At 37.7% G+C, this 17,480-nt stretch overlaps 1 protein-coding gene across 3 annotated transcripts in view; it reads left to right on the forward strand.

The window, feature by feature from the left end:
- The first annotated feature begins 6 nt into the window (after positions 1-6).
- Gramd1c (GRAM domain containing 1C) overlaps positions 7-17,480 on the forward strand; it is a 110,224-nt gene continuing 92,750 nt past the window's right edge. For 2 of the 3 annotated variants that reach the window (XM_010630085.2, XM_010630087.1), the window contains exons 1-2: positions 7-69; positions 4,429-4,578. In XM_010630085.2, coding sequence (XP_010628387.1) covers positions 43-69; positions 4,429-4,578 — 177 coding nt within the window. In that variant the 5' untranslated portion in view covers positions 7-42. The remainder of the gene's footprint in view (positions 70-4,428; positions 4,579-17,480) is intronic. The other variant, XM_019208329.2, reaches the window with a different exon arrangement.

Below are 17,480 nucleotides of genomic sequence, written 5' to 3' on the forward strand. Positions count from 1 at the left end.
GGGGTGTGGGGGTCGCGGCGGCGCGTGCGCGGTGTGGCCGCGATGGAGGGCGCTCGCACTATCCGCCAGGTAAGCGGCGTCGCCGGAGAGGGCACTCGAGCGGTGGCTTTACTGGTCAGTTTCCCTCTCGATTGCTGTTTGAACCTTGTCAGATGATGGCAATCGGTTTCTCGGTTCCCTTTCTCTCCGGCTCTTTGTTACCACGGAAACGGTTTCCTGCGCTTCCCGCGAGCCTCCCCGCTGGGCGGTGAGGAAACTGCTCCTCGGGCTGCCGAGCTGCTCCAGAGCCGCCCTCCTGCTGATGCCTCAGTCCCGGGCAGACCGGATCCGGCTCCGTTGCTGCCATTCCGACCTGGTGTTGTGTTTTTCCCCGCCTTACCCCATTCCCTTCACCGTGAGCCCTTGATAAAAGGACCCAGGTAGTTTCATCCCTGAGCTGTCAGCCAAGTTTTGAGTTTCAACGACTTTGCCTTTGGTTTACTACTTTATTTGATAAAATGGAAAAACTCGCTGCTAATCTTCTGGGTGAAAGCCTTTTGTTGCAGGGCTGTCTGTTTTTTTGTTTTGTTTTGTTTTTTTGGTATTTTGAGACAGGGTCTCACTATGTAGTTGAGTCTGACCTGGAACTCACTATGTAGCCCAGGCTGGTTTTGAACTCACAGCGAACCTCCTGCCTCAGCCTCCCAAGTGCTGGCATTACAGGCATGCACCACCACGCCCGGCAGGGTTGTCTGTTTTACATTAGTTGTGTGGATGCATGTACTTTCAGAAAACTGCAATCAGTGCCATACGATTATGGAGTATTAGTTTACCGAACGTAGAGATGTTCAAAAATTTGTTAAAGCACACCAATGAATAAATTTATTATTTTAATTGATTATAGATTACTACTTTGAAATAGGCAAATAGATATTCATAAACCCGGTCCGTCATTTATTTAACTATGTCCTTGGCACAAGCTGTTCAAGGTAAAGTGTGAGCAACACAGGATCCCTGTTTTCAGTAAACTATCCCGTGATTAGAGAAAATCATTTCCCCAACTGGAGAGTTGAGATTGACTTTAGAGCAATTAGGTGACTTTTCCAAGAACTGCACAGCTAATAAATGAGCTAATAGGTGTTGTAGCCACCCTACAAATCCAGAATTGACCCCCCAAGATCTGATGGTCACACACACACATCAGGAGGATATGAAGTGGTCTCTTACATACATAACTGAGGTCTCTAGCGAAAACCAGGATGACCTGTCAGGAGCAAGGATAGGAGACTGGTTTTTGCTGTTTTTATTGTGATCAGGGAGTGGGACCTGGGTGAGTTTCTGTGAACCGAACAGGGTTGCTTAATGTGAGTGTCCCACCCACACCAAAGAAAAGAGCACCCAGGCCTTATTTCCAACTTGCCTGGAAAAGGAAGAGGGAGGAGTGAAATTTAAAAGTTGTCCACAAGCAAAGGTTAAAAATTGAATCAGTCTTCTTATTACAGTTCAATGATGAATGATTGAAATGGGGGGGGTGTTCTTTTTTTTCCCTGATTTTTTTTGTGGTACCAGGGGCTGAACTCAGGACCTTGCAGTTGTGAGGCAGGCACTGCACTACTGAGCTAAATCGTGGGCTTTCATTTAATTTTGTTTAAATTTATTTAAGAAAGCCATCTGTGGCTCTCTTTCAGGCCTTCAGCCTAGACTAGTAAGGAACATGAAAGTTCCATTGAAAACACTGTTCAAGAGCTGAAATTGTATTTTGAGAAATGAGTAAATTTTTATTACTGTTGGTAGTATCTGGAGTTCTAAAGAGATTAAGGATGTCTTGGTGAGGACTTGTATTATGCCTTTGGTATAGGTGAACACATACTTGATTTTGACTTATAGTCTTGAGTATCTTTGAAAAAAAGGGTGTCAGAGTTCTTTACCTCAAAGGGAACAACTCTCAGGCAGTGATCTAAAAATTTGTAAAAGTGTAGGATGGAGCCAGTTGTTGGCCAGAGAATTTAGTGTTGAGAGGACTCCTGAAGTTCAGCCAGGTGTGCTGACCTCTGGGTCCGGTCCTTTATCAGGGACATCCTGTTCAGGGGATGAAAAGCATCAATTTTCTGAAGAGTTCCATCATATGTACTGTTTATTCCTGATCCTGTCCGTATGTATTCAAGTCCTAGTGCTGTTCACTCAGGTGAACCCAACTTGCTCCTCAGGTAGACAGAGGTTCAGGAGAGGGATGACCTGTTCCAGAAACATGGCGTCTGCCTGGGTGATGAGAACAGGTCATGCCCTGCTGTGGCAGATGTGCTGGAAGACCCAGATTTGCCTCAGTGGGGATCTTGACTGTAAAGTCTGCAAAGCTGTCAAGGCACTCTGTGAGTAGCCAGGTAAATGTATATGTCAGCTGGAGGTGAAGTCAGAGTGTGGCCGTTGAAAGAGGCAAGGAACAGAATATAGTAGCCTAACCTATAATAACAAAATATTTATGACCTAATAATAATAACAATAATAATTAATAATAATAACAATGAAATATTTATGATAGACAGTGATTTCAGTGGTGTTGAGATAGGGGCCATTAGGCCCCTGTAGCATCAAAGATGCAGAAACCAATCCTGAGGCACCACTCACTCTCTCCAAGTCTGTCAGGCCACATTGGGCTATTTAAAAAGCAGAAGGGATAATCCTTTTATGCTGTGCCATGTTATTTTAATTGGGGGTTGGGGATGGTGGTTCTGAGGGTAGGATCTCACTTTCTAAAAAGGCAATTTGTAAACTCCAGAGACTTGATTTAATTTTGTTATTTATTTGTTCAGAGTGTCCATGGCTACACTGGGCATTCTAGGACAATATACATTATGATCATGGAGAATGTAGACAAGGCAATAGGTTTTTTTTTTGTTGTTGTTGTTGATACTGGGGATCAAACTTGGGATCTTGTGCTTGCGAGGCAGGCGGTGGAACCACTGAGCTAAATCCCCCGCCCTAGGCAAGGCAATAGTTTTGATGGTTAAGGTGAATTATGCCTTACAACTTTTATTATTATTTTTTGTTTGTTTGAGACAGGGTCTCTCTGTGTAGTGCAAGCTGGCCTTGCACCCACTATATAGCCCAGGCTGACCTAGAACTTTTATTTTTATTTATTTGTTTATTTATTTATTTATTGGGTACCAGGGATCAAACTCAGGACCTTGTGCTTGCGAGGCAGTGGCGGAACCACTACCTAGAACTTTTAGTGATCCTCTTGCCTTAGCCTCCCAGGTGCTGATATTATAGCTGTGCACCACTGGGCCCAACTAACTTTTGTTATTTTATGTGAAATAACTCCCTTAATATTATAGGTATAATAACTGTAATTTAAGTGCTAGTATTATAGCCATTAAGATTTGCCAACTTATGTATTCCAGCAGATGCTGACATTAATTCAGAATCTATGTTACAGAGGCACAAAAGTCAACCTTTTATCTCTTGGGAGTATAAATTACTTTAATAAATGTTCTACTTCTAACTAGGTCTAATTATGGACTTCTGCTTTGTTTCCTTTTCCCCTATTATGATTTGTTTCTTCTTCCTCTTTTGGGAGATTACTGGATGTACATGAAAGAAGTCCTTTCTCCCCAATCATATTTACAAATTTTTTCCTCAGAAGAGCCTCAAATCAGCATCACCAGGGTTAGAGGCTTTCTCACCACTGTGGTTTCTTCAGAGGTTTAAGAAGCCTGAGCTCAAGTTGGGTCGACTTTCTCCTTTGCTGCACTGCAAGTGCCATGCGTGCTCTTCCCTGGATCCCTGAGGGTCAGGGTTCTGGTTACAACAGAGGAAAAAGTGGCATAAAGTCTAATCATTGCCCTAAGTAGTATGTGGACTGGAAGCCAGTGCTTCCAGATGAGACATCTGATTTATTCTTTTTTTTTTGGTTTGAGGGATCGAACTCAGGACCTTGTGCTTGCGAGGCAGGCGCGGTGCCACTGAATTAAATCCCTGCCCCAGATTCATTCATTTTTAACTTCATTGTTTGTATTTACTTATTCTGTTGACGGACAGTGCAGTTTCCACTTTTGTCAGTATTACAAACATCCTTCACTCCATGTGCACATTAATTTGCTGGGCTGTAGCATATGCCTTAGACTCTTCTGGGCATTGCAGATTGTTCTCCAAAGTATTGTACCCACTGACACACCCACTACATCGTATTTGTACGATGTGAGCTTTTGTAGGCTAAGAATTTTTTTTTCATCTTTGTATCTCTAATGTCAGTTAAACTACCTAATAGGCAGTAGTCGCTGGCAGATATTTGTTACATGTATATATGAACTATAGAAACAAAAACAGTAATATCTGTCCTCTAAAAGTTTACACATTTTCCTTTAAAAAGTAATTTATATGTTTTAAATATTCTTTTGTTTTTAAAATGGGCATTTCTTAATAAATAAATTGTCTGATGCTTGTTTTCAGGTAATAAATGAAGGAGATTCAAGCCTTGCCACTGAGTTACAGGAAGAGCTGGAGGAAAATCCTAGGCCAACTGTGGATGAGAGTAATACAGTGTCAGCTAAAAAACAGGGACCACATTTACATAACTGGAGTGGTGACTGGAGCTTTTGGGTAATAGTTTTCATTTTAGAGCTTCATTTTATTCCTGATCTTTTAATTCTACGACAGCTCATATAATACTTATAATATTTTCTCACCAGCTTCTGGGTCTTTAGATGTTTTGACTTCAGAATCCCAGACATTTTTTATTATGCTCTCCTTTGACCACTAGAATGCGCTGTTGTCTGGTTTGATGGAGTGGAGTTAGCTGCTTCAGTTTCCTTGTGTGAAAACCCGTATTGCAGACCTGGGTTCCACTTCCAGATGTATCTTTAACTATATTGGCAAGAAACTAACATTATGTAAACCATATTTCTAAGTGTTACCGAGAAGCAACTATTTTATGCACATTTTGTGTAAAGCATTAGTTCTTGTATCTAAAAAGATGTCAAGGGTTTCAGATTCTGTTGCTGAATACTCGCTTGGTTGCATAACCAGGATGTGCCTCAGGTTTCCTTCAGTGAACTGAGACTGCTGTTTGTCAGTTAAGCACATTGACCTCTGAGAGTCTCTTTACGAGATCATTTCAGTTACTGTGTGAATGCTAGCATTTATTATATTTAAGGGCTCATCCAAAATCTAGCAATTCCGAAGAGAAGTATGAGCCATTTAATAGGAACCATAAGTGAAATTTATATAAGATTGTAAGGTATATATGATTTTAATATTAGTTCACTAGAAAGCTGATCCCTTGAGAATTAGGAATCTTTGATAGTAGATTTTCTTACACTTTCAGAATAGACTAAAATATATAATTTTGACAGGTTGTATTGATTAGTAGTGCCATTGCTCTCTTCATAATTAACAATTCACTTCATGGGAATGTTATTGAATTTTCTTTATGAGGTGGTCTTGCTATGTAGCCAAGGCTGTTCTTGAACTTGCAGTTTTCCTGACTCAGCTTCCCAGAGTGTTGGGATTACAGGCATGTGCGAGTACACTCACTTGTGATGTTATACAATCTTAATACAGCTAACAAGTTCTGACTTCCTGCTAAGAAACCTAAAATTAAAAGTATTTTTGAAAATATTTAATTGCTAAGAAATCTGCCAAAATAATAACACATTGTAAAATTCATGTCATCTATGTTGATTATATTATTTTTGGTCACATTTAGAAAAATTTTTTTTTTTTTTTTTTTGGTACTGGGGATTGAACTCTGGTCCTTGAGCTTGCGAGGCAGGCAGTGGAACCACCGAGCTAAATCCCTGGCCCTAGAAAAAGTTTATGACTGGCAGTACTTTGATTCTACTGCATTGTGATATTTATTTATTTATTTATTTTTAGTCTTTTGAGACAGGATCTAGTTTTGTATTCCAGGCTGGTCTTGAACTCATGGCATCCTTCTGCCTCAGCCTTCTGGGTGCTGTGATTGCAGGCATGTAACAGTAAACATGGCTACACTGTAATTTTTATATCTTAAATTATAGATGGGAGTCCATAGTTTGAAGGACTAAGAGTTACTGTGGTTACTCTTGGCAGATGTAAAGCAAAAAAAAAAGAGGTAACACAAAAAAAGGCAAAAGCAAGAGAATGAGAGAATTTAGAAATAGAAGGAAAAAGACAAAACGACGTATATGTACTAGATCCTTGGTTCTCAAAGTGCAGTATGGGCAGCTCATAGACTTGACATCACCAGGTGATGAGAAATGGAGACTTGGGCACAACCTCAGACCTACTGGATCCAGATCTTCATTTTTCACAGTATTCCAACTGATGTGTATGTACAGTGAAGTTTGAAAAACTCTGGTATAAAGTGTCAAAAGTCTTCTTTGGATCATTTGAAGTCCCTGTGATTATTGCAAACATATTATCATAAGGGACTTTTGTATGAATGCACACAGAATAGACTTAAAGACAAATACAGAAATATTAGAAATTTTATAGGCTTGTTAAGTTCCCTGGGGTGACCTTGAACTTGGGATCCTTCTGCCTCAGCCTCTAAAGAAGCTGGGATTACAGGTGTGTGCCACTGAACCCAGCTTACCCTGGGCATCTTAATGTGGAGGCCAAAGGTCTGTGTATCTAAGTTAACTCTGTTTTAGAATGTACACACATTCTGATAAATGCATCATTAGGTGATTTCCTCACTGTGCAAACATAAAATGAACCTGCATAGATCCAGGTGGTATTGTCATTTATTAACATTATCAAGTATCATATGTTGCGCATAATTGTATAGGCTTTTGTATGACCAGCAGCATAGCAGGTTGGACGTGCAGCCTGACCACAGTATACTTTAAGACTCTCCTGGCATCAGTAGGTGATGGGAATATTTCAGCTTCATTAATTGTATAGGATGCCATTGACCAAACATCATTGTGTGGCGCATGTTGTACTATAACTGGTAGAAATAATGTTCAAGAAGTCTTGAAAGTAAATAATGAGTATTTTCATTGCCATTTTAAAACTGTACTTCCATCACTTCACCAAGTCTCAATTTTTTTCATTCTTCTGGCAATAAAGTAGGAATTGAATATATACAGTAAGATGGCAGAATTTACTGCAGAATCTTCCATTAACACAAGGAAGCTAGTAGCATAACAAATGCTGTATTCATAAAGCACGTGATCTGGTATTTAAACAAAGATTAAGGATGTCAGAGACATTTCACTGGACTATCCAAGGAACCTGGAGTTTTGCCTTCTCATTTTAGGAAGGCTATTTTCTTTTTTGGTAAATATCTCTGATTTTTTTTGTTGTTTTTTGTTTTTGCTTTGGTTGATTGTTTTATTTTTGGTACTGGGGACTGAACCTGAAACCTTCACTAAATCACTAATTGCCCAGGCTGGGTTCAAACTTTTGATTCTCCCACCTCAGCCTCTCAGAGTTCTGGGACTACAGGTGCACCACACTACAGCTGGCTAATCATGCTTTTAACCAGATTTGAACAGAAGAATGGCCACTTAACCTGGACAGAAATAGATGGAGTGTTTGCTTTCGTATGTCACATAACCATCAGAGTTCCTCCCCACAATGCGTTGTACTTGCTGGTGGTTGTACTTGTTACATTCCTTCTTTTTTTTCATACCAGGGATTGAACCTTGTGCTTGCAAGGCAGGCAGCTGCACCACTGAACTCATTCCCTGGCCCGTCACATTCCTTCTTGATAAGAGTTGTGATACCCTTTTCTGTGTTTATTTCTTCAGTGCCTGAGTGATACATTCCCTCAAGTCCTACTCCATCTCTCCTGACATGCCCACAGTTTTGGGCAGACTTTTGGTTGCGCAGGGTTACTATGGAGCAGGGACCAGAGGAGCTCCCCACTCTTCTGAACTATATTACATCTTTAGGAAGGTTTTTACCAAAAGGAAGAGATATTCTTAACTTGAATACTTTTGGTTTAGGCATTTACAGAGTTAAGTTCCAGAACCTGGAAAATTCACTGGTATAGAATAACTCATAGTCTGGCCTGGTAAGTCCATTGTTTCACAGTTGTGAATTTGGCAGGTGACGATATAATTGAACAAATTGGGAATTGGAAATAAAATATCTGAATAGTGCCATTCCTACCCTGGTTATTTTACTGTGTGGTGATCTTTAGTGTCATACAACCTGTCATGCCTCAGTTCTGTCACTTGTAAATTAGAGCTTGGATCACAACACTAGTGTCTTGAGTCCATTAAAGTCATTTGCTGTTTAACTTAGTGAGTGTCTTTCTGATTGTATGACTTTTAGGGAGTATAATTAAATTTTCATAGTTATTGATAAGGTCAGCAGCTTCCTATTTCCTATTGTAATCCTGTTATATAGATAGGAATCTCATTATTTTTATTTTTATTTAGGTGTTAAAATATTTAATCCTAGAATGTGGGAAATTTTGAACTCATAAAACAAAATATGTGAATCGAATAAATGATGTTGAAAATTAAGTTAATGGCAAATAAATACTTATACTTTTGCTCTTTAATTGTTAGTAAAAATAGAAAACAAAAGAAAAAAAGCCCCAAACAAAAAAGTTTGTTTCTTCCTGACTACAATAATGACATATTGCAGGTATAGTAAGATCCCAGAGGAAAAGCAGGCAGATCTATGACAGGTACATTTATTTAGTGCAACTTCTCTTAGTGATACAGAGTTAGCAACTATTGGGAATAGAAAAGGCCTTTGAGAGTTCCAGTTGTGTGCAGTTAGAAGATGATATACTTGCTGGATATTATGATAGAAATAATAGGTCTTTGGATAAATATTTTATTAAGTATTCTTTTGTATAAATACTTTGTATAAATCTTTTGCAAAATACTTTGGTATTTTATGATGTTCCCTTTTAAAAATATTTGTCAATAGCCCTCTTGTACATGAACAACAGACTCACTGAGAAGAACTGGAGAAACAACTCCTTTCACAATGGCACTCCCAAAAATGAAATATCTAGGAATCAATCTAACAAACGAGGTAAAAGACATCTACTCTGAAAGCTATAGCACTCTGAAAAAAGAGATCAAAGAGGATATCAGAAAATACACATCCCTTGTTGTGACATCCCTTGTTCTTGGGTAGGAAGAACCAATATAGTGAAAATGGCCATAGTTCCAAAACTGCTAGACAGATTCAGTACAATCCTGATTAAAATTACAACAGCATATTTTATAGGACTAGAGGAAACAATTCAAAAATTCCTTTGGAGCAAGAAGACACCTAGAATAGTAAAAGCCATTCTAGGTAACAAAGACAAGGTGAGGGGTATCGCAATCCCCAACTTGAAACTATACTACAAGGCTACTGTGATAAAACAGCATGGTACTGTCAAAGAAACAGACCTGAGGACCAGTGGAACAGATTAGAAGATGCAGAAACCACTCCAGACATCCTTAGCCATCACAACTTTGACAGAGAAGCCAAATACCCTCAGTGGAGCAAAGATAGCCTCTTTAATAAATGGTGCTGGAAAAACTGAATTTTAATTTGCTAGGGATTAAAACTAGACCTGTATCTCTCACCATGCACTGTACTAAAATTGAAATAGATTAAAAATCAATATTAAAACAGAAACACTAAACCTGCTAGAAGATAGGATAGGTAGAACTCTTGAAGACATTGGTGTAGGAAAAGACTTCATGAACAAAATCTCAGTTGCATTTCAAGTAACAGAATCAACAACTGGGACCTCATCTTATTGCAATGCTTATTCACAGCAAGAGAAATCACTAACAGTGTGAAGAGACAACCCACAACATGGGAAAACATTTTTACAAGCTATTCCTCAGACAAAGATCTACTATCTAGAATATATAAGAAACTTTTAAAAAATCAGACCTCCCAGACTTAAAGACCCAGTCCAAGAATGGGCATCTGAGATGAACAGACATTTCTCAGACAAAGAAGTAGAAATAGCAAATAAACATATAAAAATGTTTAACATCACTGGACATTCAAGAGATACAAAGGGAAACAATGCTGAGAGTCCACCTTACTCCAGAAAGAATGGATGCTATCAAGAAATCAACCAGTAACAAATGCTGGCAGGCTGTGGATAAAAAGAAACCCTTCTCCATTGTTGTTGGTAGTGTAGACTGGTGCAGCCACTGTAGACATCAATATGGAGATTCCTCGAAAAACTAAGATTAGGGTTCCTTTTGACCCAGCTATTCTCCTACTATCTTCCCAAAAGAATTAAAGGCATCGTACCATGGTGATGTGTGTGCACCCATGTTTATAATAGTTTGTAATGACTAAATCTTGGAAACAGCCCAAATGTCCATTAACTGGTGACTGGATAAAGAAGATGTTTTTGTTTTGTTTTGTTTCTGTCTTTTTAAATAGATGGAGTGCTACTCAGTCATAAAAAATGAGAAATTAGAGACATTTATAGTTAAATGGATGCACATTGAGGTCAAACTCTAAAGTGAAATAAATAGGATACATATGTATAAATGTTGAATAGTTTCTCCAGTGTGAGAAACTGAAAGTGCAAATGAAGACCAAAATGTATAATAGACAGTGTGAAATAAGAAGAAAAGATCCAAAGGGGAAGAGGAAGTAGGTGGCAGGTAGGGGGAAGGGAAAGAAAAGATGAGGAAAGAAGAAAAAAATGGAAACAGTCATTTGTAAGTAGGGAGGAATGAGAGGGAAGGGGAATGTGGAAAAAAGAACCAAGATATATCATGTACAGGTACAAATTCCCAATGATGAATGCGATCATAATGTATACCTGAAATGTACCAATAAATTTAATAAAGAAATAAAAAATAAAAATATTTGCCATGTATGTACCTATAGTTGATTAGTTGGTAATTGTATTTTAAAAGTGGAGAAAGTTATAGTTTTCTGAATTGACTAAAGTTAAATGTTTTTAGAAGTCTAGTTTTTCTTTGAATAATTATATGTTTTAAACTCTTGAACAAATACACAGGATAAAGGAGATGTGCGTCTCAGATTTAAAAATCTAAGTTTTAAAAATCGTATAAGAAATCAGAGCTCTTGATTCTCTACTTCATCACTGATAGACTTACACATGATTATTATAGTCATATTATTCATAGATAAGTTTTTCTACTTATAAGTGGGAGATAAACTCTCCACAAACCTGATTTATAGGCAAATTATAACATTAATGTTGTACTGTGAAGTTTTTTTATAAGCCCAAGAGTATTAATTAGTGTGTTTGTAATATACTTTGGCAACTTTGCAGAAGAGGCTTCCCATGATTATATTGTTTTCCCTACAATCACATCTGGAGTATATTAAGGCTCATAAAGGCTATCTCCAATTTTTACTTTCATAACTGATTTTTTAAAAATGAAGCAATTTTAAAACTTTATGTTGGATTAAAAACATTTTATCTAAAAAAGTCTTAGAGCTATTAGATACTGTTTGATAAACTTGGATATCTTTTAACAATTTAGATTAATTATATAGGATTAAGAAGCAACTCTTCTGGTAGTAGAAAGAGGGGGCTCTTTAACTGAAATGCTCTTCTGTTCAAAGTACCTAGCTTGTCTGGGTTCACAAAAATAGCAAGGGAAGTGCCTAAGCATTGAAAAAGAGGAGTGAACTATTTTATTAGAGCTGTAAGCAATGAGCTAATGCTGATTTGGCTCTGAGGAGTTTGCTAACCTTACCCTTTATTGGCCACACAGGAGATGATAGGAGATGCTTGGGACTTACATGAGTTGGAACTGATAGTTCTTTAGAAGCCATGGCTCTTGAGAGTTATACTCTCTGTAAAATGTCAGCAAGGAAAGAATATCCACCTGTATTTGCAATTTGATACAGGGAAGCTTGTCTAAACCAGGGCTTGCGGTGGGGTAGTGTAACTTTCTTTTGAGAATACATGGTTATAGCCTGTCGCTCATGAAGTTTTGGGGTTTGAGTGAGCAGAAGAAATTCAATAAGTAGCATATTAGACCCTCCAAAACTTTAGATAATAAAGTTGCCAGGTAAAGGTTTAAAAGCTCTATGACATTAAAGATTTAGAGATGGAATTAAAAATATGATAAAAGGAGCCAGACATAGTGATGCATGCCTGTAATCTCAGGCAGGATGATCACAAGTCAGAGCCCAGCCTCAGCAGTTTAGCAGTTCAGTGAGACCCTGCCTCAAAAAAAAAAGTCTGGGAATGTAGCTCAGAGTGAAGGTCTTGGGCTTGTGTCTCTCCCGCCTTAGCCTTCCCAATAGCTAGGACTACAAATGTGCACCCCCATTCCCAGCATATGCCTCCGATGTCCCTTTAATCCCAGCACTCGGCAAGACTGAGGCAGGAAGATGGCAGGTTTGAGCCCAGCCTGGCCAATTTGCTGACTTAGAGAGACCCTGTCTCAAAATAAGGGGGAAAAAAAAAGACTGAGGTTATACCTCAATGTAAAGGCCCTAGGTTCAGTCCCAGCAAACACACACACACACACACACACACACACACACACACACACACACACATGCACTCCCACATGCACAAAGGAATAAATAAATGGAAAAGCATCCATCTTCATAGATTGAGAGAATTAATATTGTAAAAAAGGTGGTACTCATCAAATTCATGAATCGGTTCAGTGTCATCCTATAAATCCAAATTTATTTTTTTCTGGAAATTGACATGCTGAACCTAAGTTCATATGGAAGCATCATAGACTCAGAGTTGCCAAAGTAATCTTGAAAAAGATGAAGTTAGAAGATGCATACTTCCCAATTTCAAAGCTTACTACAAAGCTATAGTAAAGTGGTGTAAAGTTGTCATAACACTAGATTTGCATGAAACAGAATTGAGAATCTGGAAATAAACCCTTAAATTTATGATCTATTGACTTTCGAGAAGGGTGCTAAAGCAACATAGTGGGGGAAAGAATAGTTTTTTTTTCCCCCATCAAATCATGTTGGGACAATGAGATATATACATGTGAAAGAATGAATTTGGACCCTTACTTCACACCAAATATTAAAATTAACTCAAAACATAGAGCTAAATGTAAGAGCTAAAGCTATGAAACTTTCAGAGAAAAATCTAAGTATAAGTCTTTATGACCGCTGGATTAGACAATATAGTTCCTTAGAGAAGATACCAACATCTCAAGATGCAAAAGAAAAAAAAAAAGAAATTATTTCTTTGAAATTAGAAATGACTATACTTCAAAGAGACTATTAAGATAATGAAAAAAGTAGCTCAGAGAATATGAGAATATACTGTATCTGTAAATCAAATATATTTGATAAGAGACTTATACTAGGTAAAGAACTATTACAACTCAATAATAAAAAGGCGACACAATTAAAAGCAAAACTTGAAAAGACATTTCTTTAAAGATATACAAATGGCCAGTAGGCACATGAAAAAATGTTCAGCATCAAATTACACTACCATTTCACACCAAGATGGCTGTAATAATAAAGATAGATGTTAATTATCGAGGAGGTGGAAAATTGGAACTCTCATACATTGTTGGTGAGAATGTAAAATGGTACATCCAATTTGGAAAAGTTTGACAATTTCTCAAAATATTAGACATACAGTTACCATATAAACTAGCAGTTCTACTTTTCGGTATGTACCCAAGAGTATTTAAACATTTGCACAAAAATTTTTACATGGGTGTTTATAGCAGGATTACTAATAATAAGCCAAAGTGGAAGTAATCCAAATGTTAATCAAATGATGAATATTACATAAAAATGTGGTATGAAGAAATCAATAGGCAGAAGATTAGTGATTGACAGGGCCTGGTATTTTTCTGACACAGTGTTTTCTGGAATTAGTATTGGTGATCACACAGCCTTGTGAGTGTACCAAAAGCTCTTGGTTGCACATTGCAAGCAGTTGAAATGTGAATTATAGTTTCCCTTTTAAAAATGATTACCTTATTGGTATGAAATTTTGAGTGAACGTTTTCTTGTGCAACTAAAGGGTATTGCTTTGGGGAGAAGAGATTATATGGACAGATTCACTATCTGTTAGTAGCAAAACTTCAGATTCATCTCATTCCATAAATTTAAGTAATTGTTTCTTATTTCATTCTAGACCATGGCAGATATGTGTTTTCCTGTGCTTCTGAAGTAAGCTTAGCCATGTGACTTTTTTTTTGGTCATTGAAATATGAACAAAATGATGTGTGTCATTTCCTGGTGAAATCCTCTATGGTTTGGTACACTGTTTTGTATGTTTTTGGCTTGAGATGGTGGAATCTTTGTTAGCTTAAATGTCTGTGTGATTTTTTTTTTCTCTCATTGAGTTTATTGGTACATTTTAGTTGCATTCATCATTGGGATCTTGTGCCTTTATATGACAGGTCTTGGTTCTCATTTTTTCCCCTTATACCTGCCCTCCCTTCACTCCCTCCTACCCTTCCTATTTACAAACACTTTATTTCCATTTTTTCATTTTCTCATATTTTTTCTTTTCCCTTATTACCTTTCCCCTACCCTTCCCACTTTCCCTACACTTTTAGCTCTTTTCTTCCTATTTCACATTGTCAATTATATCATTAGAATCTTATGTACTATTTTAGTTTTTCACCCCAGAGAAACTATTCGGTATTTACACATGTGTGACTTATTTTTTTCACTTAGAAATATATTCTCAATTTGGGGTTAATTCTTTAGTCAGCCCATGGTGGACACAGTATGAGTGACAAATAAACCATTATTGGTGTAAGCACTGAGATTTTGGAATTGTTTATTTCTGTGGTGTAATCTTTCCTGTTTTGACTGACATACCAGTTTAATTTGCTCTTTTTCACTTTCTCTTATTGCAGTCCACTACCAACACTCATTTGAAATATCTACTTTTGAAGCTATAGAGTGTACTGCAGATAGTGAATCACTGAGATTTTCCATATCATTTTTTATTAGATGCCTGTTGTTAGGATTTTAAATGACTTATTGAATTTTATTGTATTTACATGTCTAAATAGGAACAAGTGTTGGAGTCACTTTGTTGCAGGAGGAATTGGCAAGTGACATGCACATAGAGATGAGCTGAATGGAAGTAAAATAAAGAGTTTATTTTGTCAGGCAAAGGTCAATCACTGGCACTGCCTTTTTGAGTGTGATTTGACCTTTGCTGACAAATAAACTTTTTATTATTTTACTTCCGTTCTGTGCTTTTCTGTGTGTGTCACTTACCATTTCCTTCCACAACAACTTAAAACAAGGAGATTATTTTTGAATATGATTTTAAATTCAGTAGCACATGGCTATAATTCAACACTCAGGAGGATGAGCCAGAGCTACATAGTGAGTTTAAAGACAGCTTGAACTATGTGTTGAGATCCTTTCTCAAGAAACAGACGGACGGACAAACAAACACACAGATTTTGGAGAACTACAAGAAAAGAGCAAATTGTCTCTAATGACAGAAACTTAAAATGTTTAAAAATATATTTTGGGGTCAGGGGTGTAACTCAGTGGCACCATGCCTACCTTGCAAATGCAAGGTCCTGAGTTTCCCAGGACTGCAAAAACAAAAACAAAAATGAAAACAAACAAACATAATATATATAAAGTAAAAATATTTTGCTATTTAAATAATATTTAAAATACATGTGTTATTGCTTCAATTATTTTATCTACCTCATTCTTTCTGTTCTCAGACTTCAGTTACCTGTATGTTAGACCTCTTCACTGTGTATTCGTGTCTTATCCTTTATTTTCTGTTTCCTATCATTTCTTTTAGAAGCATTGAATCTTCAAGTGATGGCTTATTCCAGAAAGAATTTTTGTACAACTGTCAAGATATCTGGGATTTCCATATTCCATGAGTAAAGATAAAGATGATTAGTCTTCATATTGTTAGTCCCTAGTTTTATTTTGTCATTCACAGAGAAAATGCTTTATGTGGTTCATTCCTTTCAAGTTTAGTGGAACTTGTTTTGTGGCCTAGGAAACTATCTCTTCTGGAGGATGTTCCATGTTCTTAAAAATAGTGTGTGTTCTGCAGTTGTTGAATGGAGCATATATTAGCCTTGCATTACTACAATACTTGAGGCAGCTAACTTTATAAAGAGGAAAGTTTTATTCAGTATTGGAGGTTCAAACCCAAGATTGGGTGGCCCCATTGGCTTCTGGTTAAGGCAGCAGATGACCCAAGCAGGGACATGTGTAGGAGCGAGTACTTGCATGTTGAGTCGGAAAGGAGAGAGTTTTCATTACCTCCTAAGTTCACCACTCTGGGGCCAAGCCTTTACATGTGGACCTATAGAAGTCCCTCATTTAAACCATAGTAGAGCAGTTAGATGAAGTTGGTGGATAATGTTCATTAACCCTGTCTTGTGGTTCTGACCCTCTGTCCTCAACATTGGTTGCTTCTGCTGTCCATACTTTTAGTAGAAATTTCAATCTCCTGAATTTCTGTTTGCTACCTTTTCATGAACTCTAATTGTTTGCTAAACTGGTGATTTGTGCTTTGTACTGTTTTCTTTGGCTAGCTTTTTATTACTGTCTTGTGTGAATTCACAGATTGTTTTATTAGGTTTATTACCTGTTTATAATTATATATTCTTTGAGGTTGCTGAGCACCTGTCGTAGTTACTTTTCTTGTTGCTGACACAAAATACCCAACATCCAAAGTTAAAGAAGGAAAAGTTTATTTTGGCTCACAGTTTGTAAAGGTTTCAGTTCATAATTGGCTGGCTCTAAGGCAGGGTGGCACATGCGAGAGGGTCATTGCAGAGCAGGCAGGAGGCAGAAGACAAGCAACAGCTGCTGCTGAAGCAGCAAGCAACAGTAGCAGCTCCTTTCTGTCCCCCCAAAATTCTTTTGTACTTTTGAATGAGTGATTTCTTTTCATGATCTGCAGTTTCAAAATCCAGCAAGTCACAATTTTCTTTGTCTAGCTTTATGGGCTGTATGTATTTTAGGTGTCCTCCTGCTCCAGAGGCCACTCTTGCTGTAAATCCCAAACTGTGGCAACCATCCAAGCTGAGATGCATCCTTGCTCACATTGTTATATGGAAAAAGCAAATGACCGGCCTCTGCTGGATGTAGGCTATGGGGTGGGGCTACAAGACAACTGCTAGACTTAATGCTAGCACTTTCAGACCTAGCCATCTCTAAAAGCCACACTTGCCAGGCTTGGTTTCTCAGGGGTCTGTGTCCTTGCAGGCCTGAATTTAAACTTCTCCATGGGGTTATGTCTAGTCCACACCTTTTCTGTGACTGTCTCCTATGGCTGGTCTCTGACTTAGTCACTGTTGTAGGATAACACTGGAAACTCAAGTGGATTTTATTTGTTGTTGTTCTGTGGCTTAGGTTTAAACAATAAATCCCTTCCTGGTTCATGAGGCCCAGCAGAGCAAATCAAATAGGCAAGGCAAGAAATTAAAAGGAGAGGTGGAAAAAGTAAAAAGAGTCAACAAAAGGCCATAATAGGACAATAATAAGTCAGTACATATCAGTTATAACCAGCAATGTCAATGGCCTCACCTCACCAATCAAGAGAAATAGACTGGCAAAATGGAATAAGAAGCAAAATCCAATAATATGTTGTA

Source organism: Fukomys damarensis, unplaced genomic scaffold, assembly GCF_012274545.1.
Source record: "Fukomys damarensis isolate Sample0158 unplaced genomic scaffold, DMR_v1.0_HiC HiC_scaffold_24, whole genome shotgun sequence".
In the NCBI taxonomy this organism is placed as follows: Eukaryota; Metazoa; Chordata; class Mammalia; order Rodentia; family Bathyergidae; genus Fukomys; species Fukomys damarensis.